Source organism: Sturnira hondurensis, unplaced genomic scaffold (genome assembly GCF_014824575.4).
Source record: "Sturnira hondurensis isolate 20B ecotype Veracruz unplaced genomic scaffold, ASM1482457v3 Scaffold0014384, whole genome shotgun sequence".
In the NCBI taxonomy this organism is placed as follows: Eukaryota; Metazoa; Chordata; class Mammalia; order Chiroptera; family Phyllostomidae; genus Sturnira; species Sturnira hondurensis.
Genome location: NW_028087015.1, coordinates 40153884 through 40180642, shown reverse-complemented (window position 1 = coordinate 40180642; position 26759 = coordinate 40153884). Strand labels below are relative to the sequence as shown.

The window sequence follows — 26759 nt, the reverse complement described above, 5'->3', positions numbered from 1 at the left end:
TCAGGATAAGTTGACATGTTCTCTTATCTCAGTTCTGCCACAGAGCCAGAAAAAAAGACTGCCACCCCACGGCCCATAGACTGCAGACTGAGCCCCTGGAGCGAATGGTCGCAGTGTGACCCCTGCCTGAAACAGTCGGTAAGCATTCAACACTATTCCCTGCTGACATCGCCGTAGGAAAACTGTGCTGCCAGCATCCCCAGGGAAATGCTGTAAGGCAGGGAGCCTCTAGCCAAGCTGCAAACTGAGAAGGAAAAATAAACATCTAGTGGGGACCACTTGCTGAGTAATCTGAATTTTGCGCGCATACTAAATGAGTGTCATGAGGAACCATCCTCTCCCGAGGACACCACCAGCCTAGGATGGGAGGTGTGCCTTTGAGTAACATTGGTGACTCCTTTCGTGGCTCCTGTCTTAACACTGTGTGGGTTTGGAGGGCTGCGGTTGCATGTGTGCAGTTTTAGATCACAATCCCTTTTGGGTTTAGAAAGTTTAATATTTCCAGCTGGTTTTGTATAGTTTCGCTCCAGGACAATTGAAGCCTTTGGACAATTTAATGGGAGAAAGTGTTTGGCCAATCTGGGAGACAGACGGCTGTGTGTGCCCACTGAGAACTGTGAAGACGCTGATGAGGATTGTGGAAACGACTTTAAATGTGGAACAGGTAATCCCTGCACTCTGACTCTTTATGGTTTCCTGTGTGTCTTACTGGGTAAAAGGCAGAAACAAAACACACTTCTAGGCGCTCATGTTTCCAAATGTGAAAGGGGCCCCCAAATGGGCTGTCTACGAGCTTTGTATATTCTGGACTCAAATGTATGTGTGCACCCTGCACTGCGGCATTCAACTGCATTTGATAAGTTGAAAGAGAGAAAATGTGGCATTGGACACACGGTGTCTTCCTGGTTTTAATTGCAGGCAGGTGCATAAAGAGGAGACTTTTGTGCAATGGTGATAATGACTGTGGAGACTATTCGGATGAGGACGACTGTGAAAATGACCCCCGTAAACCCTGCCGTGACAGAGTGGTGGAAGAGTCTGAGCTGGCGCGGACGGCTGGCTTTGGGTCAGTATTCCGCGTGAGTGTTCTGGAGGAACACAAGTGAAAATAATGTCTCACTCTCACCACACTAAAGTAGTACAGGGTCTGAATTAGTAGAAAGAGTAGCCTGTGGGTCTGTATTCTGCTTGAATTATGTTTGAGCTTGAAAGAGCATTAGTGCTGAATAAGTATCTCAAGTACAAAGATAATTTGGACACACTGCCTAGCACCTCAGTAGGTGTCTATAAAATGTGCTAAACTATCAGAAAATTAGGTGATTACTTCTGAGTGCAGGAAAAGATGAAATCCCTCATTTATGAGCCTCTGAAAGGCCACAGCAGAGTTGAAATCACACATTGCCACTGCAAATTGAATTGCCAGTAGTAGGTCTTGCAATTCCATTCAAATGTCTGAATGGCCAGGAAGATTGTCTTCCCTTGGAACTTATCCTGGATCTCTCCCTGGGTAGAAGTTCTGAGGGGGTTCCAGCATTCTGGGGTTGACCCCAGAGGAGAACAGAGAAAGCCCTTCTGAGGACAGCTGGGGATATCGTTGAGACTGTGGTTCCCATCACAGAGCTGAGGCTTCACACTTTCCACACAAAACATCTGGCCAGGTAAGCTCTGATGAAAAGTCTCAGACAATTAAGAACTCAGAGCTATACAGAATAGATACTGTTTACAGAAATGTGTGCTCTAGGAGTTGGCAAAATGACCCAGGACCGAAGTCCTAGACAGTCCTGTTCCCTATAGTCAGAGGACATCCCACGGATGTCCACGGCATTGTCTCCATTCATTGTTCTGAGAAGAAAAGATCCCTTGGGTGGCTTTGTTGGCAAACCATCCCCAACAGAGACATAAATGTTCCCCACCTAGTAGTATGTTGACAGAAACAGCACACAGCTCTGTTTCACCCCCTGAAAGCAAGTGGCTCTTCGTCCTCATAATCCCAGTGCAGGGTTTATAGCAGGTGCTTGACAAATACGGATGGGTGAATAAATTAATGAACATGGGTGCTTTTGAAAATATTATTGTCTGGCATCAGGCAAGTCTGAAACTGGGTCCCTAGAAAGAAATTCCTGTTCAGGACTCCCGTCCTGGGGATGCGGTGAGGAAAGGAGCTGGGGGTGACGGTAAGAGCAAGGTGGATAGAGGTTCTCAACCAGAGGGGACTTCCTCCCAGGGCATATTTGGTGATGTCTGAAGACTTGGGGATCATCCGCTTGATTTGGTGATCACTGCTATGGGGTGTCAGCATAGGAGACTTGGGGGGTGATGTCCGGCGGTTAGAGGGCCTACAATGCACCGGACAGCCTGCCCCAACATGTGAAGGGTACTAAGGCTAAGAAACCCTCCACTAAGAAACTGGACCATTCCTAAGACCTCTGTAAAAAGGAAAATACCCTCTCCCTCTGTTGGAACGAACATCCACTTCAATCACAGAAGAGAAATATTCCAGGGCACCGAATACCAAGCGCCAGGCCCTGCATGAGGCATTTAATACATCTTTTATTCACTTTATAAAATCTTCCCAAGCAAGCAGCATCCAAATATTACACACAGTGCCTTTGGCCCTAAGCCCAAAGGTAGGAATTTTGAATCAAGTGAATGATCTTGGCTTCCAGACTCAGCAGGCCCTCCTAATAATTGGCGGAAATGGTACAGGAGTTGGCTGAGACCATATAACCAGATCACTGCATGCTCCAATGCATTCTGACTCTTCTTACTGCTTTCTCCAGGGAGAGAATGGGAATGGAAAAAGCCCGTTATTACTTTATTTTGCTTGATTTGGGATCCAAGAAACAGTTTTCTTCCTAATCTAAACAAAAGGGCTGGAGGCAGGGAATTACATATGTTATATATTCTCACTTAATGCAAATTTACATGGTTTCTTATAGAAAAGGGATACAGAAATCTTGGCCCATTTAGCTGAAAAACAATTATTTATAATTTTTTGGTTTCCTTTGTTCAGGGAAAAGAAAATTTGTTATGTAGAGTTTGCCAGGGAGTTCATTATCGAGGCGTCCCAGAGAGCTGGCGAGAGCTCTGTAAATACCTCGTGCTTTTCCACAGTCAGGGCTGGTGACAGGGAACATAAACCCAAGTGTCTCTGACTTACACAAGCTTGTGTTTTTTCTCTACCACGCCACATACCTTTTTCTTCCTCCCGTTTGCCCGCCACCTCCTCACCACCTCATCACCTCCCCCACATCACAGCACAGCGCACAGTGGACACCCTAACTTCAAAGCAAAACTAGCTTTAGAAAACAAAACTCAAAGAGCACTATTTTAATTAAGAGTATAGAAGAGTATATAAATTAGTGATTAATATTTAAGAATAGGTTTCCAAATAACATGCTTTTCTATAGTTATGATATTCTTCCATACCATTAATACTACATATGTATACACTATGCAACTCCATTATGCTAACACAGGGCTGGGGAACGATAGTGAAATAGACATAATAGACATTAACGTCCTAAGTAATCATAGCAATGTGCATATAAACTGCTCCTCCACCATCCAGTCTGAAAAACTTCAGCAAGTCTGATCAACAGTCATATCCAGTCATGTTCTTATACACATGACAGTGACAAGTACTCGTAGTAGTTAATGTATACTTCTTTGTGCATTTGAAGGATTTATTTATTTACCTATTTATTTTTTGAGGAACTCTCATTTAAATTCTTGTGCTGGGAGAATTCACGTTTATCACCAATGTTTCAGCCTCACACCTTGTAGACATCTGGGGTTCTCCAGAAATGTTTAGGGAAATCCCCAACCCATTCGTTGGAGAAAATACATATCCAAACCAGCTGCAAATGGTGTACGATACGCGAGAAATGACTTTTTCTGTACGATCCAGGCCTAACAACACTGAGGTAGAGGGGCCTTTCTGTTCAGTTCACCAGTGAGAGGGAGCTGCTTGTGGTTCTAGATGCGGGTGTGAAAACAGACAGCAGTGAGTGCTGCAGAAAAAACACATTTTCCAAAAATTTCCCAGGCAGTGATATTCTATCTATGAGAAGTTTCGTGTTTCTTGGCAGAAAAAAAACTTGGCTCATTCTAGACTAGACTGGCTGTCTCTGTAGTAGTGGAACCAAGTCAAAAGTTTTGAAACATTTCTTCCTTAGTTGTGCTTTAGACCGTGGATCGGCTTCATTGAAACTTTCCAGATGGATTTAGCCAACTGGTCAACCTGGTGATCTGTAAAGCAAGAACCTTCAAACTGGGCTGTGGGTATCACACAGTGCAAAAAGGCTTTCCAAGGGGGAGGGAGACTGGTACATTTTAAGATAATAGTTTCCTCAACTATCAGTTCCTTAATCTATCTAACACACAGTAAATCCTCCATTCCATATACACATATTTTTCATAACATTGATAAGCATGATGACTCAGTGGCTTTCGAGTTGTCAAGCCCACTCTCCTGTCTCACCTCCCCTTTGCAATCACCTGTCTCCCACTTCCCAAAAGCACACTGCACCCCTGCCCCACCTCATACTGTACAGTGGGGTAGAGGAAACAGAAACAACGCCAAATGTTAGTACCCAGTTGGACTCTCACACTTGGTAAGTCAAGTGGTCTCAAGTTTTTTTTATCAATAACATTAAAGATATCCTAGTGAATTGTCAGATAATGGACTCTAAAATAATTTTTGATGAAAGACTATTATGTGATCTTTTCTTGGCCTGAAACTCCGAAGACCAAAGAACTGACTGACATTGCTCTGCCAAAGATTTTTATTCTTATCTATTTATTTATGTGAGTAAAGTCCCCCAGTTTTTACTACTATATATATAAAGTAGGAATAAAATTGGTGCTGAGCCTTGTTTGTTCTCCTTAATTAATAGGTATGTAATTTCCATCCACAAACCATAATTTTAATGATGGTTCATTTAATATGGTCAGCCTTGAGCAAGATATTCATGAATTACTTTCTTAATTTGCTTCCCACTAAAGTGGAGCTATAATGTTCATTTTCTTTATAGATTCAAAGCTCATTAAGAGTGCACTGTTTATCTAAAGAGGTTGTTTTTAACCAACCCACTGGTGATAGGGTACCCTTTTATTATTATCACTAATATTATGTATTAGCAATGGGTTTATAGTAAACCATCCACAACTCTTGACAAATTGCTCTTGAAATCGTGGCCTGAATTTGTAATCCAGCTCATGGGAGTCAGGGGTGTGGTCTAGAGCCCTGGAAGAGTTTATGCTTTTGTGTCCAACTGAGTTCCAGGTTTCAGGACCAAACCTCCATTTTGGCCTCCCTGGCCCGGGGCCATTCATTCCAGATACAGCCTAGACAGCATCAACTCCCTCTAATGAACAAAGGTGAACTTCACATAGAATGAACTGCTTCTTGTTTATCTGTTTAGGACTACAAATCCAACTTAACTTGTGAAAGCTGAACAAGGTCCCTATTTCTAATTAAAGTTTGCAAATTAAAAATACTTTGGGGGGGAGGGGGGAGTAGAACTTCCAAGAATGCTTTTCCAGGATGCTGAACTTTGGGGACTTCCTTTTAGAAATGTAGGAACAATATAAGCCTGGAGGGAATGAGGGTCTTGGCAGGCCATGAGACCACTGGAGGAAAGATTTAGGTTTAAAGAGAGGTGAGAGAAAGAGCCCCAATGCTGATTGACAGGCTAAAAGTTACATGCATGTGTTATACTGCCCCCTTCTGAGGTACTGTGTTCTCAAATAACTTAAATAGGTGGTATTACACCACCAGCTCTTAGTTCACTAAGGGGGGTTAGCTCAGAGTTACAGCAATGAGTTAGGACGCTACTCTAGGTGCCAGGTGGCTCCTCATTTATTGCATTGCTTTCCTTGTGCTTGCCAGTGTTCTGGTCACCTAAAAAAGTTCCCAAGGCCTTTCTAAGGTATGCTTTCTACCAGAGACACAGAGCAGAGCCGGACAGGCTCTTGCCTCTGTTCCTGGTCGTATCACACACGTATTGGTGACAGGGACATGAGCCGAAGCTCTCTCTTTCCCCAGCTACAGAGGGCTGCCTTGCGCTTGCTCCTGGAATCTCCCTACCTGAAGCTCCTGTGTCTGTTCTCAGGATCAACGTCTTAGGGATGGTCCCCCTGAGCACGCCTTTCGACAATGAGTTCTACAATGGCCTCTGTGACCGTGTTCGGGACGGAAACACCTTGACCTACTACCGCAAGCCCTGGAATGTGGCTACTCTGATCTATGAAGTAAGTCTCCTCAAAAGCAAAGACACTGTTCCCCTTTTAGTTGAAAGTGGTTTCAATAAGTTGAATGCTACATAAGGTGGAAAATTCAGTAATGGGAATATAAGATTGACTGAAAGAACAGGAGGCATAATGTGGATCTCTTTAGAAAACATACAGTAGTCTACAAGCAACCCTCAGCAACACGCACCTGCCTCGTGGTAGAGTTTTGGCAAATACCTAGAGTCCTTAAAAGGATTTTCTAAGGTGCTGATAAAACTAAAATTTAAATTGGTGCTGATTTAAGTATTGAGTACACTACTTTCGTGCTATGTGAGGTCAGTGTGTGTGCTAGCCTATCAGTGAAAATTTTACACGTTTCCCTTCAATACTGCCCTTTGTAAAGCTTACCTGGCAAATGTGAGTGGCTACTTTCACTCACCTCAAACTCACAGCTCTTATGAAACTATTTCTCAAAGTGAGTTTTATTCCTACAATGCCACCCCAGCTTACCACCTGCCTGAAAGTCGCCTGAATTCTCTAGAACCACCTACAAACTGGACCCATTGAAAGGATTAATATTCGTCACCTTTACAGATGCCTTCCTCGGTCTAAGCAAGATATAACAAAGACTAATGATTAGCTTATTCTAAACCAGGAGCTAAAATAATGTTTCTTTAAAGAGTCCCATTGACGACACAGTCCTTTCGTATTGTCATTACTTCCATAAGTGTGAGAAACACATATACTTTTAAATAAGTATTGTTAATATTCCTTTTATTTCTAACAATGTGGGAAACCAACTCCTACCCATTAGAGCCTGAAATGATCATGTTCTCTCTCAAACACTAAAGATGGTCATGTTTGGACCATCTGACTGGCCGTTTTCTCCCATGTGACCTCATTGTCATACTTTTGGTACCTGTAAATTTACAAGAGAATCAGTTGCCCACAAATCTCTCAGGGAACATTCTGAATCATGATCTTTCCTTATCTTGCCAGATTTATTTTCTTCAAGCACATTTCTGAGGGAAAACTGATCCTTTTTCTAGAAAGAATTACCCATGCCCTTTCTTTAAAACAGTATAACAAAGAAAAGGTGACCCTTGTGCTTGCTTGTGGAAGAAGGGTCCGTCTTGTGCTGTTTTGGTGTGTCTTTAGTTCTCAGGTGTACAGCATACAGTTTTCCTGTCTTACTCATTGGGACCAAACTCGTAGCTTCTCTGCGGGCGTAGGAACTGCTACGGGCTGGAGAGCTGCCTGGGATGGCTCTCGAAGCTACATTTAAAGGGTGAGCCCCCTGTATTTTCTTACCTACAACCCTGGACACAGATGTGTTTCCTTGTTTCAAATGCCTTGAATTTTACGAAGGAGATGTGGTATTTTCCACGTATGCTGCTTACATCCCAGTGGAGTTAGGAGAAGCATCCCATAATCAAACACGCCAGAACTTCTGCCCCAGAAGGAGCCATGTTCACACAAAGTGGGAAGAATAAAGACTGTAATTAACTATGTATAACTTCAGATCAGATTCATGCCTTCAAACGAGCTTTGGCATCAAGGTAAAACGAAAAGCAGACAGGGACTGTGGGCCTAAGTGTGTGTTTGGTGGCGTCCGAGGAAGAATGCAGATGGAGCGTTTGCTAAAGCCCCCAGCTAGACTCCTTGGTGCTCCTCCTGCTGGTGCTGCCCCCAGAGAGTAAACAGTCAGGCTTGTTTGCACCCAGTAAACACTAGTTATTATCATTAGTTATATTGGATCTGCATATTAAATTGAATAAATTTTTATTAGCATCTACTCTGTGACAAGCAGTTTACTGAATGGTGACACTATAGCAGCATGTGAGCAAGACAGACAGGGCCCTTGACTTCACGGAGTCCGCCATCTGAACGCCTGTTCAAATGAGCAATTTTAACAGGGGAAGGTTTTTCATTTGGTCTTATTGTGAGAGAAGAGCCATAAGAGCTTATAGAAAATGGATTTGTTAGTCTGTGAGATCGGAAGGGGCCTCCCTGAGGTTTAAGCTGAGACTTGAAATAGGAGTAAGATTAACCAGGCAGAGGGAAGTGATATGCACGTGTGCACGTGTGTGAGCGAGTGTGCATCAGTGTGTACCATGTTTGCGTTCTGGGAGGGTGGGAGGGGGTGTCAGAGAACATTCCGGAAAGCATGAAAGGGCCCTGTGATGGGAAACAGCATAGTCTGTACAGGTGGAAAGGTGGCCAGAGGGCGTGAGTACCATCAGGAGAGAGCTAACGTGGAACAAGTCTAGTTTAGACTTTGTCTTCTAGGCAGTGGAAAGACTTGGAAACATTTTAAGCAGGGAAGTGAGTCGGTTAGGTTCCTCTTCTTCCCCTTTACTTTGAACCCTTTTCCCAGCATGCCTTTCTTTAAAGAACCTTAGATGCATTTTTGTCTTTCCCATTAGATGGTAACTTTAGGTTTCCCGTCTTCATCTGTTCAGGCTGTTATAACAAAATAGCAGAGAAGAGGTAACTTAGAAACAACAAAAATTTATTTCTCACAATCATGAAGACCAGAAGTCTTAGATAAGAGTGCTGGCGGGATCATGTTAGCGCACAGACCTGCTGCGTGCTCGTCCCTGGAAGCGGGTGGGGGTTCCGTGGGGTTGCTTCTATCAGAGCACTAATCTCACCCACGCAGGCTCCTCCCTAAGCCCTGTCCACTCCTAATATCCCATTTTGCAGAAGGATTTTAACAGATGGGTCTAGAAAGGATGGGTCGTAAACATTCCGGCCATAGCGTTCCCTACGCAGAACAATCATTCAGTGCGCGCTACAAAGTCTGGCTTACGCCCTTGACGAAGGTCACGTCCCCTTCCGGGCATCACATCCACTTTCAGAGGACCTCTGGGCGGAGCTTCACTGAGGAAGCTTCAACGGAGCTTCAACGGCGGTTCCATGGACACCTGACAATAGCCAACTTGGAAAGGAATGCTTTCATTGAAAGTTTTACTTTTCGTCTAGGTTATTAGTTCATGCGAAAATGAATGTGGGGGGGAAATTTATGCAACAGATTATGCAAAGAAAAAATGTTTCTGCCCTACATTCTCATTCCACAGTCCCTCTGCTCAAGGACAAACATTCTCTGTGGTTTGTCTATGTTTCCAGTCATTTTCCCGTAGGTATGTAATTGTTTCTTTTTTATTTTGTTTTGTTTTTATTGTTACAGGCAGTAGAGCGTAAAGGTTAGGAGGCAGTTCGAGGCTGAAGCCCAGGCCTCTCTACTTAATTTAATTAACACGTGTGAGATACACAAACAAGTTCCTGACCCAAGGGCCATCCGGAAGGGTTAGCTTTATTCACTTTCTCTGTTTTCACCCAAGTGGAAGTATATTGTGCATCTGTTACACCACTTGCTCTTTAATTAGGAATATATTAACTTTCGAAAGCTGGCTATGTTCTACCCTTCGTCTGTATTATCTCACTGAATCCTCAGAACCACCTTTGGGCTCGGTCGGCGGGCAGCCCTGTTTCAGAGGGGGAATCAGGCTCTACATGCAGAGGTGATGCCCTCCAGGTCGGGGGGCCTGGATTCGAACCTGCGGTCTCATCTCAGGGCCTTCACTCTTACCTCCTTTAAAAGCTCTACTGCCTTTCCAGTAATTAAGGGGGGTTTTCTGTGTTAACAACACTTTGTTATTGTCTTTTAGACCAAAGCTGATAAAAATATGAGAACTGAACATTATGAAGAACAGCTTCAAGCACTAAAATCTGTCATCCAAGAGACAACATCCCAGCTGGATGCGAGTGTGTCTCTAAAATTCACACCGACGGAAAAATTAAGGGTGCCTGTTGTTCAGCCTCAAAGTTCTGAAAAAGAAGGCTCCTCGCCACAGAGTGACCCGCCAGAGAGATTTAAAAGCTCATTTAGATTTACATATTCCAAAAATGAATCTTACCATCTGTTGCTGTCGTATTCTTCTATGCAGGTAAGAACACTTCATATAGAAAATATAATGGATACAAAACTAAACTCCTCTTTCAAATTTAAGTGTTTAGAGCAGATGAAGCTCATAAGAGAGAGAAAAGATTAATACTCAACAAGTCCTCCAATATATAACTAGAAGATCAGGAAGAAGAATGGTAACTGGAGAAAAATGCCACACAGGATCTTCAGTAATAGTAAGAGATGTTTGGTGGTAGTGAACAGGGAAAAGGTGTATTAAGAATTCAGAGCATCCTTTTTGACTTAGATTGTAATAATAGAGTGTTCAATGTATACTATCTTCAGAATTACAATGCAAAGTCATACTGCATAATTTTGGTAATTCACTGCAATGCCTTAAAATTGTGCAAATTGCATCCTGGCTGGTGTAGCTCAGTGGACTGAGTGCGAACCTGAAAACTAAAGGGTCACTAATTCTATTCCCAGTCAAGGCACATGCCTGGGTTGCAGGCCAGGTGCCCCGTGGAGGATGCTCAAGAGGCAACCACACATTGATGTTTCTCTCACTCTCTTTCTCCCTCCCTCCTCCTCTCTCTAAAAATAAATAAGTAAAATTTTTTTTTAAATTGTGCACGCTACATATGAAATTGTTCTGTTTGCTTTGTAATTGTACCTTTAATTTTAGACTTTGAAAATGTGTTTGCATTTTTAATATTTAAGCCAGATTTCAATGTTTGTTTCATTATCTTTGGAAGTATAGACTATACTTTCTGTAATCCATACGATGCTTGTAAAATGCTCATTCTTCCTTTTTTGACATCACAATCCTATTAGATACCTTTCTCCACTTTGGCAATAATAATAATTCATTCTTAGTACTTATGTTATGCCTAATGATATATAATTGTTTTATGGGTCTGTACATTGCCTCTATGTTCACATGAATACCCACCTAAAGTGTGCAGTTGAAAATTCCTTGAAATCATTCAACAAATATTTAATTGTAGACTTAGGAGGTGGTCAGGCACTGCTCCAGGTACTTAAAAGCCATTTGAGTCAAACTAACAAAGAGTCCTCCTGGACAAGACGAAGATGACCAGGGGAGATGGACAGCAACAATAAACACAATAGCCAAAAAGGAAGCTCTATGGTGTTTAGAAGAGGATAAGTGCTATGGAACAAAATGAAAAATAGGGTAACAGAAGGAAAACCCTGAGCGCTAGACCGATGGCAGTATTCAAAGGGAAGCTCGGGGTGGAGTTCATTACGGAGATAAGATCTGAGCAAATATTTGAAGGAGAGTAGGTAGCCAAATAGTTATATCTGAGGTGACTTTTCTGGCACAAGGAGCTTTTAGAGACAAATCTGTAAGGTGGAACACACCTGCCCACTGGGCCAAAGTGAACCAGAAGGAGAAGAAGTTAGAGAGGTTCCCTTGAACCAGACCATGAAGGGTCTCGCAGCCCATTCTAAGCATTTGTTTTTCTCTGGGTGACAGGAGAGGTCACTGAAATGGCTTTCAGAAAATATTGATAGACCCTAATCTATTTTAAATGATTACTCTTGGTACCTGATTAAGAAGAGATCGTGAGAGTTAACAGCAAAAGCAAGAAGGCTTTGAAAAGTTATTGCAGGAATCGAGGCAAGAGACAATGGCAGTTGAGGCAGGAGAGTCATAGAGTCAAACGTGAGTCTAAGGCGTTGGGCCTGAGCCACTGGAAGATGGCATTGCTGTCAACTTAAGGTGGAGATGACCTCAGGTAGAGCAAGTTTGGAGGAGAACCCCAGGGTTAGGTTTTAGTTCAATTAAGGATGAGATGTCCACTGGACCTCCAATAGATGTCAAGCAGAAAGTTGGTGTTTTGATTCTGGAGTTTGGGAAACAGGTATGGGCCCGAGCTACAAATTTGGGAGTCACTGTACACAGATGGTGCTTCAAGCCATAGGGCTTGGTGAGCCCACTAAGAGTAAATGTACATAGAAAAGAGAAGAAGATCAAAGACTAATCCCAAGAAACTCCAACAGAAAGCCTGGAGAAAGAACAGGAAGCAGCAAAGGAAAGCAAGGTGCAGCTAGTGGAATGTCCTAGAGCCCTGCTAAGTCAAAGTGTGCTCCATGGGCCAGCAGCACCTACATCCCTGGGCAACGAGAAGTGCCGACCCTGACCCCAACCTACTGAATCAGAACTGCATTTTAACAGGATTCTCTAGGTGATTTGTTCACACTGGACAGTCTGGGAGGGGCTGCCCTTGAAAACAAGAAAAGAAACCCTACCAAAAAGAAAGGAGTGGGAGACTGTGTCCAGCATGCTAACATTTATGTTGGAGAAGATGAGGACAGAAAAGCCACCAGCTTTAGCCTTTTGAAGGTCATTGGTGAGCTTGACAAGAGAAGCTTTGGCAGGGTTGTAAGGACAGTGGCAAGACTGGGTTAGATTTAAGAGAAACTGGAAGGAGAACTGGAAACTGATGGTATAGAAAGCTCTGTAAGAAAATTTTGCTTCTAACAAGGACAGAAACAAGTAGCAATATTTGGATAAGAGGCGTCAAGAGATTTTTGTAAATTTCTGTAGCTGGAAGAAACTGCAGGATGTTTGAGTAGGAATTACCTAAGGTCTACCTCCAAAGTAAGTTCAGCCAAAGAACATTACATCTTTCTGACAATTTTAGCAACATGCAAAGGAATCCAAATATGTTTTGGGCATTTTTGAGNGAACTGGAAACTGACTGTATAGAAAGCTCTGTAAGAAAATTTTGCTTCTAACGAGGACAAAGAAACAAGTAGCAATATTTGGATAAGAGGCGTCAAGAGATTTTTGTAAATTTCTGTAGCTGGAAGAAACTGCAGGATGTTTGAGTAGGAATTACCTAAGGTCTACCTCCAAAGTAAGTTCAGCCAAAGAACATTACATCTTTCTGACAATTTTAGCAACATGCAAAGGAATCCAAATATGTTTTGGGCATTTTTGAGGCTTCATTGAGAATTATTATGCATGTCATCAGATGGAGAACTCATATGACTTAGTATATGTGCAGTAGGTTGCTTTAGGATTTTTGTTAGAAACAAGTCACCCACTATCGCCTACAGTTACGTCACGCACTGTGACCAATTATGCTTCTATAATATGGAAAGTTTGGTGTGATGTTCACATACACTGAGACATACCTTTTAAAAAATAAGATGTTTTTAATTGTAACCAACATCTAACCAACCATGTAACCAGCATGTGCCAACCACAGCTACAGCAGGAGAATTTCAAAAGAATAATGTACAGAATTACAGGTGACAACTTCAATTCAGTTTTGGCTAGGACAGTTTAGATTTAGTCACATAGTGTATCACTACCCCAGTTTTCTCTTAGTAATGTAAGCCATCAGCCTGGGGAACATTTAGCTGTTGAGCTGTGTTCGGTTGACTTGAGATCCATGTCTTGAAATACTGTCTATTCCATCTCAGTTATCAAAGATTGAGAGGACATAGTAGAAGGAAGAGGGACACCTGATAGGTTTTTGGTACCAATTGTTGTCACAGACTATTTGTGTCATCTGGAGCCAATAACTTGATACCTTCTGATCTGTTTCTTCATCTGCAAAGTATGGGCTTCATATATAACATCTACATTTCTTTCCATTGTTCACATCTTAAAATCAACTAAGTGAGGTATCATTTGCATACAATAAAATGCAAAGATTTTAGGCATGTAATCCCAGGAGTTTTGACTATTGTATCCATCTGTGTAACTACCTCCTCAGAGAAGATGTAGCACATTTCCATGACCTCAAGAAATTTCTTCATGCCCTTTGCAGTCAATCCCGTCACCTGAGAGGCAACAAACAATGAGAGTTCTCTGACCATAACTTAGTTTCAGCTGTTCTAGAACTTCATAAAAATGGAACCATAGAGTATATATTCTTTTGTGTCTGACTTAATTCAGTCAGCACAATATTTTTTATTCACCTATGTTGTTGTATATTATCAGTAGTTCATTTCTTTTTATTGCTAACTGGTATTCCTTCGTGTGAATATACTACAGCTTGTTTATTAATTTCTCTGTTGATGGACATTTGAGTCATTTTCAATTTTAAGCTATGCTGATTAAAGCTGCTATAACAGTCTTCTACAATTTGTTTTATCTTAAATAAATATGTAAAAGTGGGATGGCCATAGGGTTGCTGTGTGTTTACTTTGATAAGAAACTCCACTCCCACCAGCAATGTGTGAGAGGGTCCTAGCTGCTGTCCGTCTTCATCAACAGTGATGTTAACGGCCATTGAAGTTTGCCATTCTAAGGGGTTAACGTGATGTCATACAGTCACTGCTAAAAAAATGTATCACCTGTGAAAGTTTCAGATTTTGTGATTTTTAAATTTGAAACAATAGTGCTTAAACTCACATTTATTTTTTTCTGGTCTACAACAAAGGGAAAAATGTTTCTGCGTGTGAAAGGAGAAGTTGATCTGGGAAGATTTGTGATGAGAAGCCGGAATGTTGTGCTGACATCAACCTTCTTGGATGACTTAAAAAACCTGCCAACCACCTATGAAAAGGGGGAATATTTTGCATTTTTGGAAACCTACGGAACTCACTACAGTAGCTCTGGGTCTCTAGGAGGACTATATGAACTAATATATGTTTTGGATAGAGCTGCCATGAGGAAAAAAGGTATACCTAGAAATAGTGGTCTAATTTCTAATGATGTTTTAACCCACCATTATTTTTATTGCTAACCTCTTTCAATGTTAAAGTCTCTAGAATAATGTAACCTGCTTCCCTGAGAGAATATCCTCCCTGGCCTTCGGCATCTAAAACCCCATCAAACAAGCAAATTGCCTTTTACCTCAAACAAGAGGACTTGGTCTTGAACTAGTCAGCAACAGAAATTGTGTTGCTATTTAATAATATGCGGTAAAGTTGCTTTTAGTGAAGTCCTATTTAAAAGGCGAAAGAAAGTATAAGAGACATCATTTATATAACCTATTTCTTACTCAGTAGCCTGGTTCATTTATTACATATAGAAATTGAACCAGGCTATTGAATATGATAATTTTCTTCCAAAGCATTCTACAGTATTGGGAGGAAAGAAACAATGTTAACGTCATATACAACTAACATGTAAAGCAAGGGTAGAAAATGAGTTTTACCTTGTGGGATGACAATTCCAATCATACTGTGGTAGCTTCCTACCACACCTGAAATCATAGAAGGAAGGCCACGGTTGCTCATCCGTGTTTGCTGTAGGTACAGGTTAGTCCTGTGTGTTGCATAATTGCCATCCTGGCCTAAAGGCTTTATTGAAAGCTTTTAAGGACAAAGCTTTTAAGTAGATGCAAAAGACTTGTTAATAAGTTTTATTTATTTATTTTACCAGTATGGCAAGTTGTTATATTTCTTAAAGAGGTGATCGATGCCAGCATATCTCCTCTCTCTGCCCTCAAAATCTGGGGGTGTATCTCTGAAAGGGAGGTGTTAACCAAAACCGTTTCCAGGGCTCCTTCTCTGGAGTCCCTGGCAATATAAAGTGAAAAACCAGATACATCTCTGACCTCAACGCCACTGTCCACACTGCTGGTAAACACACTATGAATGAAATAAATAGGTCGTAGCCAGAACCAGTTGCTCTTAATGCCTCAGTCTAGTTTGGGCAGGCAGAAGAAACCTGGGTAAGGGAGATATGCAGTTTCTTGGCTTAGACTGCCTACCAGGCTCAAGCCTGCAAAATAGCATTACCAGGTCTCTAAGTACCGCCTGGTAAGCTACACGGATAGCCACTGGGGGTAAGGGACACATGAGGCCTGTGTCTTGAGTAACTTGAAAATCAGAAGAAAAGGCTCAACAAAGGTGATCAAAACACAAGAAACCCTCCAGGCTATGAGTTTTGGGTTTTTAGCTCCAAGGGCTAAAATTTTTCATCTTAGAACTGTAACTGTCGTCACTGGTGAAAACAAGTTCTTGTGGTGAAAACACGAGAAAGGAATTTCAAAGGGTGCACACGTGGGAGACGTTTAAGCATAGTGGCCAGCGGTATGGGTGAAAGGCAACGCTGTGTCCTCGGGGATGCGGAAGGTGTGGGCAGGCTCTGGGAGCAACTGCTCCGAGATCCTTGAGAATCCTCCACATATTTCCTTGGTTTCGGGGAATGAGCAGGCTTGCCTTCACACTACCCAACCTACTTCCTGGGTTTCCCCAGGCCTGTGCGGCTGTCCCCCTAAACGAATTCCTTTTCTGGACCTTCTGGAGTTCCACACCCTCATTCAATCCACTTCATTCCCCAGATTTTCCTAGGCTAGATTCTGCCCTTTTATGTCACTGTTTTGGCTCCCATCTCACGTGCCCCATCGTTCTGTTGCACCGTCTGCTTTCTACGGCATGTGCACTGAGCAAAGGAACTTCCCCTGCTGTTCTGACGCTTCCCTAGGCAATCCCAGTTAACAACCAGTAATGGATTCTTCCTGCCCAATTCAAGGATCATGTCCCCTTGGAGAAGGATGCTGTGGCCGCCCCCTGGAGAGACGGTGAATGCTGTGGCTTCCTAGTGAATGAGGGTTAATGTCTGATTTAGCTCCCTGATAGATTAGGCTTAATATCTGATTCAGCTGCCTAGTTTATGTGACTTAATGTCTGAGTCCATTTGCACCCTTCCTTTATGTGTAACTAGCTAACTACATATAATAATGTAACCACCCTAGTACGAGCGATCTCCCTTCTACACAAGAGGTAAGTGTATATGTCCTTTGCTGTTGACAAGCAGAGTCCAAGGAGGCACTAGAATTAAATATATGAACAAAGTGGGAGAGACAGAACCTGCATTTGTGTTTAATAAACACGCATAGAAATCCAAGTGTGTTCCTTACAAAAGAGCAAAACTGACTTTTGCTTATGATATTGTTACTATCTAATAATGTTCAACTAAATATATTAAACAGGTATTGAACTAGAGGATGTGAAGAGATGTCTCGGGTATAATTTGGATGCATCTGTGAATGCCGGACTTGAACTCGAAGGACATGTTCATAAAAATAATTGTGTAAAGAGGGGTGATGGTCAAACTGGTAAGTATGGCCTTACTTATTAAGCTAAAAAATAGAAGGTATGGGCTCGTGCGGCTTAGTGGATTGAGTGCTGACCTACAGACTGAAGGGTCATCAGTTCGATTCCTTGTCAGGGCACATGCCTAGGTTGTGGGACATGTCCCCAGTTGTGGGTGTGCAATAGGCAACAGACAGATGTTTCTCTCCTTCTGTTTCTCATTTGCTTCCCCTCTATATAGGAAGGAAGGAAGGAAGGAAGGAAGGAAGGAAGGAAGGAAGGAAGGAAGGGGGGAAGGAAGGAAGAAAGGAAGGAAGAAAAAGATAGATCAATTAGCACTGCCCTAACACTATGAGCCCACTTATTGTTTACCCTCTTTATTAAAAAAAAAACAGAAGTGCTAAAAAACTATCCTCCCTTTACAGTGGTTCCAAAATTGCTATAAACACCAGGGACCCAGGGACACGTGCTCCCGGCACCATCGCCATACAGGGTGTGCAGTGCCCAGTTCCACGGGGGCTGTTCCCTCGGCAGCCATGACAGATTTGTGCATTTGTGATCGCAATGGGAGAATACTGTGTTGAAGAAATAATTTTCTTTTTTTCTCTAATTTTAACTAAGCTTCTAAAAGGGCAAGTGACAGTACTGAATGTTAAGAAAGAAGGCCAAAACTCTCTTTCTAGCTCAGCCTTCCACCTGACTTGAAGTCCCTAATCCACCTTCACTCAGTTGGTCAAGCGGTACAAACTTAAAATTTTAAGAGAAATGAGTATCAGAGATGTAATGTATGACACGATGACTATACATAGTTAACAATTTTATGTGGTATATTTGAAAGTTCCTAAGAGAGTGGATCCTAAAAGTTCACATCACACACAAAAAATTGTAACTGTATGATATGATGTATGTCAAATACATTTATTTTGGTAATTATTTTACAATACATATAGGTCAAGCCATTATGATATACACATTAAATTGATACAATGTTATGTGTCAATTATATTTCAACAAAACTGACAAAAGAAATCCCTCATCCATCCTTAACATTAAATCAGTTCATAAGCCTTTTAAAAATACAATATGTGTAGTACAAATATTACTTCCATTGTTAATGAGGCAGTGCTGGAACTCTTGAGTTTTACTCTAACCAGAAAAACCTGAGAGCGTTTTCTGGAACACAGATGTTTACGACTCGCCTTTGCAGATAGTGGGGGAGCAGAAAACGGAAAAGCCCGGTTTTCTTAAAGCACAGCAACTGCTAACCTGCGGCCATGATGGGAAACCGCCGATGAGTGGAAAAGAAAACGGACCTTTCCATCACGTGCCGTAATTTCAATGTTTGACCCTTAAACTAACTGTGTGACTTTGAGCTAGTCATTCCGACTCTCTGAGCCTCAGCTTGCTTGTCCACAAAATCAAGGAAGGTTAAAAAAATCACCTTGAAAATGTTTTCTAGTTCAAAAAATTCAGAAGTCTAAGAGATTCACAAAAGTTTGTTAAGAGTAGTTTAGTCTGGAGAGAAAGACTGGGGGAGAAAATGAGTAGGAATTTGGAGTAGAAAGCAAATTTGCTTTTCACTTTATTTTTTGTACCCTTTGATTTTTTATACTATTAACATAATTTAAGGCAAACCAATATAAAATATAATTATGAAGGCAATTCTGCAACAAAAATATTACATAGTACATTTAAATTCATGTTTAGTTCTCATATGTGCACATGCATAAGTGATTAACTTTGAATTGCCGATGTATCTCCATCATGGTACCATTTTTTAAAGAAAAAGATGATTGAAGTCTACAGTCAGCTACTAATAAAAATTGCCCTGGGAGACTTGGGCTGAAAAAGTTGCATACATAATACTCGTAAGTAAAATTCAATAAATATATTAGACTATACCAAAGGGGCTCAATAAATGTTTACCAAGCATCACAGAACGAAAAATCCCTGACTGACATTCTCTGTCTCTTCTCAGTAAACATCACCAGCGAGAGCATCATCGATGATGTGATTTCACTCATCAGAGGAGGAACCAAACAATATGCCCTACAGCTGAAAGAGAAGCTTCTCAGAGGAGCCAAAACGGTGGATGTGACTGACTTTGTAAATTGGGCATCTTCCTTAAGTGATGCTCCCGTGCTGATAAAAGAGAGGGTAAGGAATACGTATTTTCAAATAGAAGACTTTGTCATTCTCTTATGACATGTCACTGTTGGTTCAAACAAACAGTTCTTTCACCTGAAAGACAGGTGGGCATTCAAATGCATGCCCCTCTTGTCCCCAGAAAGAAGCATGGCAGAGAAGGAAGGTGCAGAGTGGGAGGCATCAGACCAACCCAGGCTGAGCTTGGGTCGCTGTCCCTCACCAGACAAGTGCTCATTTCTGACTTCTGCAACGCAAAATTCTCCAGGGCTCTGGGTTTCTTTTAGGGATTTGATAAGATTGCACATGCAGAGCCTGTAGCACAGACTGGCACAAAATAGGTTCTCAGAAATTGTTAGTTGTCTTCTGTCTGCCCTTGGTTGTCCTCGTCTGTGGGTGGCACCCCACTACCACTTCTGACACAGAGAAGTATTTATTAAGGCCTTAGGAAGAGAAGGTCACAAGGTCTCCTCCATGAAAACTCTGGGGAGATATGACTCCTTAACCTCAGTTTCAAGGATTATTTTCTTTCTCTTGGCAATCAGGAAGTGCTTTTTTTTTAAAATGCATGTGATCATTAAATTCAGTTGTCTGACTCAATGAGCTCAAAAATTTGTGACCCACCATGTGCAAAAGGGTGGGTTCTCCTGAATTGGGGGCTTTTGTGTTAATTTTTCCTTCATCTTGCCCTTTCTATTTGCAGTTCTCCTTTTTTCTTTTCCCTGCACCATTCTTGTCTACCCACATGTCTTTCTGGAACAATTTGAAAAATTATGAATCAATTAACCTACAATTTTTGTTATATTGTGCACCTTGACAATGATGCACCAAATGTTGAAGAACATCAGTTTTTTAAAGGGCTGCAATGCTCTGTGCCATAGTCGTTATCGTTCTAACCACAGAGTGAAAATCCTTCCCAACTGTCTTATAGAGGGATGGAAATAACTCATCCTATCAACAAACTACCTTCGGTACTTATACTTTAGTTAGTTTGGAAGCCTGTAAGAAACCTCAGCACTTAGTTTAGTAATATAATACTTAATATAATATCCCAAGTATTTAATATTAAACTATATGGTCTTTTAGCAAGTTTCATGATCAACTACATTCACTGAAAATATGGTATTCATCTACAAATGGTAGAATGATAGGGTTAGTGAAAATAGGAGAAAATTTGTAAGTATTTTCTTACATAACAGAAGGCCAGAGTTCATCAGAAAAAGGTGTGGCTGTTAGGAAAACTTCACGAAGTGCATGGGAACTGCTGTTTGTCCTCCTGTGGGATTCTTTGGCTCTGGGGTTTGAGGTTCTTCTAAAGCTGCTGTCATTACATGTCCTTCATCTCAGCCTCTTTGAACACTGTTTATGCATTTCATCCAGACTGTGTTGTCTCCATGACCCCCTATTCCTGTATCTTAGATTATCTGGCCTTGACTTTCCTTTGAAGGGTAAAACAAGATGAATTTCTTCTCTTAAAAATCAAAAGAACTCCACCATGTGCTTACATTGTTTGGGCCAATGTGGCAATGTTGGTGAGTGGTTTCTTTCTTCCAAGTAAATATGACATAGCTGAAATTCATATCCTATGCACTAATCTATAAAGGGCTATACCAGCGGACAGTCATTGACTTTGTAGAAGTTCTTAACATATTCTGGATACGAGACTATTCTACTTGGAAGTGTTAGAAATGTCTTCTCTCACTTGAGGACTTTCACCCTTTAATGGTATTTTTGATAATCAATGTCCTCTTTTTTACTTTTTAGTTTGAAATACTTTTAGACTTATCATAAAATTGCACAAATAGTGCAGACATTAAAACTGCAAAAACAGCACAGAGTTCACATAGACCCTATACCCAGGAGCCCAAATGTTAACAACTTACATAACCATGGTGCCTTTTAGCAAACTCAAAACATTCTCATTGACTAAACCATAGACCCTATTTAAATATCACCAGTTTTTTCCCCTAGTGTCCTCTTTTCTATTCCAAGATCCATTCAGGATCTCACACTGCATTTAGTGGTCATGTTCCTCTAGTCTCCTCCAATCTGAGACAATTCCTCAGACTTTTCTTATCTTTCATTACCTTAACACTTTTCATGAGTATTGGTCATTGGTATCCAATGCCTCTCAGTTTAGGCTCAGAGTAGATTAAGGTTGTGCATTTTGGGTAAGAAGACCCCCAAAGCAATGGTACGTCCTTCTCAGTGCCCAATGTCAGAAATTATCACATTGATTTTTTTTATTTTGATATAGTTAAATGTATATTTCTTTTCATTACAGTTAGTACTTTTGTGTCCTGTTTAAAGTCATTCTCTACCTCAAGGTCTTAAAGATGCTCTCCTATATGTTACCTTCAGACATTTTACTGTTTTGCTTTTACATTTTTACCTACAATAAGCCTAGAGTTATTTTGTGTGGGGGGGGGGAGGTTAAGTTAGAAAGTCACTTTAAAAAAATTTCCTATGGCTATCTCTTTATTCTAGAACAATTTAAATTGTATTTCTGCTTGGTGGCATATTTTTCTATCTATGAAAATCAAAGGTCAGTCTACTTTCAAAGTACTGGGGGTTTTTACCAAGCTGCTTTTAAGATTTTCTTCATTATCATTGTTTGTGAGTTTTCTTGATTTTTTGAAACAGTTTTACTCTGATGTGCCTAAGTGCAAAAAGAAAAGTGTTTAATCTTGGCTCTTCATGAGGGGGGTATCTCGATGCCTGTTGCCACAGCTATAGTGTCTTCAGCTATTAGTTTTCAAAATTTTTGTTTATATGTTCTCTCTTTCTGGGACTCAAATTATATATGTCTCTTACCTTCTCACTTTTTTATGCTTTCTGCCTTTTTTTCTGATTTTCCCGAACTTTTAGCTTTTCATGCTTCATGGTCTATCATTTTTCTTCCAACCTGCGTCCCATCCAGGTCACTAACTTTCCTTCGGTTGTACCACATCTGCCCTCAAACCAGTGCATCGATTTGTTTATTACAGTTTCAGGTTCTCCTATATCTGCTTATTTTTCCAGACCTCCCATTTGAAAAGAGTTTCCTGTTCTCTGCTACCATTGGCAAGCTGGTGTTATCCTCTACTTAGGAAGATATTTTAAAATCTATGTCTGATAGCTTATATCTGCTCATCCCCCCCCCGACTCTGTCTCCAGTTTCTATTATTTATTTTTATTTTTTTACTTTATTTTTATTGTTGACACCATTACCGATGTCCCTATTACCTTTGGCTAATCCCTCAATTTCTATTATTTCTATGTTTTTCAATCATGTTGCTTTGTTTCCTTATGCACCTGGTTATTTTTATTGTGGGTTGGAGATTATACTTTAAAAATTGTTATAGAAGTAGCATGAGACCTGAGATGATTTTATTTTCCTCCCAAGGAAATATATGTTTACATCTGGAAAGCTTCAGAGTACTAATAAATCAGGATTGTTTTAGCCCCAACCAGGATGCAGTCTTTACCAGGGCTACGCTACTTCCACCTGCCTTTTGCTTCTAGGACTGTAGTCCTTTGGGTTGGGACCCTCTGTCGGTCCTGAGTCCCAGCCTTTACCCGCCACCGAGTCCAGTAATACGTTTTGTCTGCCACTTAGCCGTCTGACCGCCTCTCCCTCAGTTAGGAAATATGCCGAGGGGACTGAAGGACCCAAAACACTGGGCTCATTCTCCCTGGATTTCCATCGCCTCCCAGATCTTTATTACCTTGTCACTTTTTTGTCACCTCCTTTGTCCTCCAGGGCCTTCAAGCAGATTTTTCATTTTGGTTTTATTTTGTTCAGCTCTCTCTTTGTGCCTAGTAAAAGGATTAGTTCACAGTATTTACCCTGTCATTACTCTTCTGCAGGAATTCCTGCTATATAGTCTTTCTTGAATCGTTAGGTTCCAATTTTTTTTTTTAATTTTGGGGTCTCTTTTTTCAAAGTGCTGTGCCACCAAAGGGCCTCACTTTGTTACAGTTCTTTCACTCAAACAGCTATTTATACTCACACAATTAAATTTGCTTACATTTAATGGACATACGTTCTGAGTTTTCATGTATGTTACAGTACCTCCATTATGCACTTGATCTTAGCCAAAAGGCCAAGAAGCAAGGGTATCTCCACTATACAATACTCTTCTTTCTTGCTTAACACCTTCAAATCTCAGCTCAATGGTCATTTTCTCAGGAAAGCCTGTCCAAGCTTCCCTGATTCAGGTGTAGCAACTTTGAGTCTTACTCCAGAAATTTAAGCATGCAAAATAAATCATTTCACTTTGTTTTCTTATTAATCTAATTAAATTTGACATGGAGATCCCAGCCCTCCGTGAAGGAAGGAAAAATTATCCTCCATTCGTGTGTTGGATGGAGTTCAGGGAAGTTCCTCCTTGTTGTTGAAATTAATACAAGAATCCTGATACTTCTGTTGGGGAAATGAGAATGTGAGATCCGTACGGGTACAGTCCACTGTGGTCACCCTGACAACCTTGTTGATTGCATTCGTGTGCTCACCTGAGGTCAGGTGGTTCCCTGCCTTCCAGGCCAAAATAACTGGTCGAGATCTAATGATGCTTTCCTGCTCCCTGAGGTACATGCTAACCTTCCTGGTCTAGAAGACTCGCCTCCTTCACTGGCATTCTTCTCATACTTTTCCCAGCAAAAGTTTCCCCATGAGTTCAAGCTTTTAGAGAAATAGGTCAATAAAGAGTTGACTTTCAGGGCATTCTGGACTTGGCCTTGCAGACAACCTTCCTCTTAAACAAAATAAACCCCTGGCTATATTCTGAAAGAGGAGAGGAGGAGGGAACACAAAAACACCTCAGAAAATAGTATAATAAATAAATTATACTGCCAAAAGCTTAAATCCATGATTGTTCATTTTTAAAACACATACACCCATCCTTTATAGCAATATCGTAGTTCCCATTTAAATGTATCATATGATTATTTTAATACCAGTCTCCTTACTTCCATAATGTCATGTCCATGACCAGAGAGAGCATGACTAACTTTCATCATCAGTATAGTCTTAAAGCCTAAAATGATATCTGGTGATAACAATCCTTCACTAAGCCTTTGCCAGATTCATTGATTAATGAACAAATAATTCTGTGAAGAATGTTAGAAACTCCATCAGTAGAAAAAGACCTAAAATTCAATGTTTTGCTTTCTTGCAGCTATCTCCTATATATAATCTGGTTCCATTGACAATGAAAGGTGCAGACCAAAAGAAAGAAAACTTGGAAAGAGCCATTGAAGATTATGTCAATGAGTACAGTGCAAGAAAATGCCAGCCATGCCAAAACGGGGGTACTGTGCTTCTGCTGGACGGAAAATGCATGTGTACTTGCCCGCTCACATTTGAGGGAGTTGCCTGTGAAATCAGTAAACGAAAAACTCCTCCAGGTGAGAACAAGCGATTTGTATCATTAGGGACAATAACATGCATTGGGGAGTTACTTAATCTGACGATTCTGTGTGTCATTTATCTTAAGTGTCAACCTGATGCTTTGCACTCCAAAAAGCACTTGTTTTCTCCCCAAATGCAGGACCTGCATTTCCTGTCTGTTTTTGCTTCTATCACTAGTCGCATTTATTCTCCCCACACAAGGTGAATATCCCCTCTAGTTTGGGAATGTGTCTGGGGTCTTAAATGTTACCCGCTTCCCAGCACCTAGACAGAATCGGGCACATCACGGTATATAACAGACTGAAGGGGATCAGTAAATGGATGGGTGGATGGACCCCAAGTTGAAGGCCTATGAATCCTTAAGGTTTGATCATCCTCTGTTTTCTCCAGCATTGTCACTTGGAGAGAAATAGAGTTGTCAGCTTCTCTGGGATCACGGGGAAGGGGAAAGATCAGGAACACCAGGACTTTTGCTGGAAGGTGCTGCCCCTGGAGATCATCCTCGCTGCCAAATGGAGAGCAACGTGCTTCACGAAATTTCTACCAACCTCTGCAGTCTCCTCTCTTAGAGCCACGATGCTTCTTTTCCTCCTTCGACTCCTGGGATGTTTCTATTTTTTTTTTTTTTTCACTAAGGAGGAGAGGCAGCAGTGAGATATGCCAGGCCTGCTTGCTCCCACAAGCAATGCCAATCTCTTGCTAACAAAACAAAATTAAGTTGAAAAGAGAATGTTGGTTAAAAAGACTAAAGCAACTGCCAAAGTGCTTTGTAGGACTAATGTATTCCGCGAGTTCCGCAACCACAGTCTGTGCCATGCGGTTTCATTTCTGTTTATTTAGTTTCATCTTTTTCGGTCCCTAATTTGAATGTGTGCGCATCCATTCACTTGGCAAATCCTCATGGAGCACCTGTCACAGGCACAGGCCCTGCTCCTTGGTCTTAGCTCTCCAGTTTAACTCTACCTGCCCACAGGAAAAAGTCTATTGGATTTGTAGCCAGGTAGATTAAATTGTCATGCTTTACCAGGAAAAAAAGAAATGAAAACAGTGACTTATATGATCTAACTTAATACCTACTCTTATGAGTTTTATAAAATAAAGCTACACATAAGAAACTTTGAGGGGACTGGTTGTACTGTTTCATCCATTGGCTAGCATGGGAGTTGAAGCCTGAGATCTTTGAAAAGATCTGATAACTGAAAGAATGAAAGAAAAAATAGGAAGGAAGGAAGGAAGGAAGGAAGGAAAGAAATGGGAGAAGGAGGGAAGAAAAAAAGCTCAAAGTACAGAAGGAAAAATGCAAAATCTAAGTTAATAAATGTTTAATTAAATGTCAATGGCATGTATCACATTGAGTCCATTAATTGTCATTCTCATTCATAAATAAAGATTTCATGCATTTATTAAGCAATTGAAACTAGTTTTTCTCACTCTGGAAATTCTCAAGAATGCACATGATTACTAAGAGATCACAGTAAATAAATTACTTATTGGCAAGCGAAGTTTTTAAAATTTTTTGTAAATTCCAAGTTTTTTTAACAACACAGGAAAAGGTTATTAGATATGGGATGCATTTTAGTGTATTAGGTCTGTTATAGAGATGATCCTCTAAAAATAAAGGTGCTGGGCCTGTTAGGGTATGGGATAGCCAGAAGACCTCCAGAGAATTCCCTGCCTTTGGAAACCTGAGTAGACCAGGAAGCATGAGGATGCTGGGTGCACACGAACTCTCAGGTGAGTGATGAGGACCTCCCGGCGACTGAGCACGACAGGGCTCGGCCTAGACTGTGGTTGGGAGAAGCAGACTCCTGAGAAGGCAAGTCCTAGTTTGGTGGAGTATATCTGCCCCCCTCCCCCTCATGCTGTCTGCCAAGGCACCCCACAAATTCAAGGAAAGGGACATGTGAGGCCAAGAGTCCTCCGAAGTGCTGGCCAGACATTCAGACCATCGCGCTGAACCCCAGTCATTATCAGGAGAGCCCGGAGAAGCTGGATGGACATTCACGTTCCCTTGGGCCTAATAGGAAAAAATAGAAAAGGGCCTTGCTTCATGTT

General features: G+C 41.2%; 1 protein-coding gene across 1 annotated transcript; it reads left to right on the top strand.

Annotated features, from left to right (window-relative positions):
* C9 (complement C9) lies at nucleotides 1–26201 on the top strand. Its single transcript, XM_037063220.1, has 10 exons — nucleotides 1–138; nucleotides 520–664; nucleotides 919–1066; nucleotides 6117–6255; nucleotides 9906–10184; nucleotides 14563–14803; nucleotides 17065–17190; nucleotides 19146–19324; nucleotides 24472–24700; nucleotides 25095–26201. The coding sequence occupies exons 1-10, from the start codon at nucleotides 16–18 to the stop codon at nucleotides 25115–25117; spliced, it is 1632 nt and encodes a 543-aa protein (XP_036919115.1). The 5' UTR covers nucleotides 1–15; the 3' UTR covers nucleotides 25118–26201.
* The last annotated feature ends 558 nt before the right edge of the window (nucleotides 26202–26759 follow it).

Coding starts and splice junctions, on each gene's coding strand:
- C9 (XM_037063220.1), top strand. CDS start 16: ATGTTCTCTTATCTCAGTTCTGCCACAGAGCCAGAAAAAAAGACTGCC. Junction 1,067..6,116: donor GCGCGGACGGCTGGCTTTGG/GTCAGTATTCCG, acceptor GTCTGTTCTCAG/GATCAACGTCTTAGGGATGG. Junction 24,701..25,094: donor TAAACGAAAAACTCCTCCAG/GTGAGAACAAGC, acceptor TGTTTTCTCCAG/CATTGTCACTTGGAGAGAAA.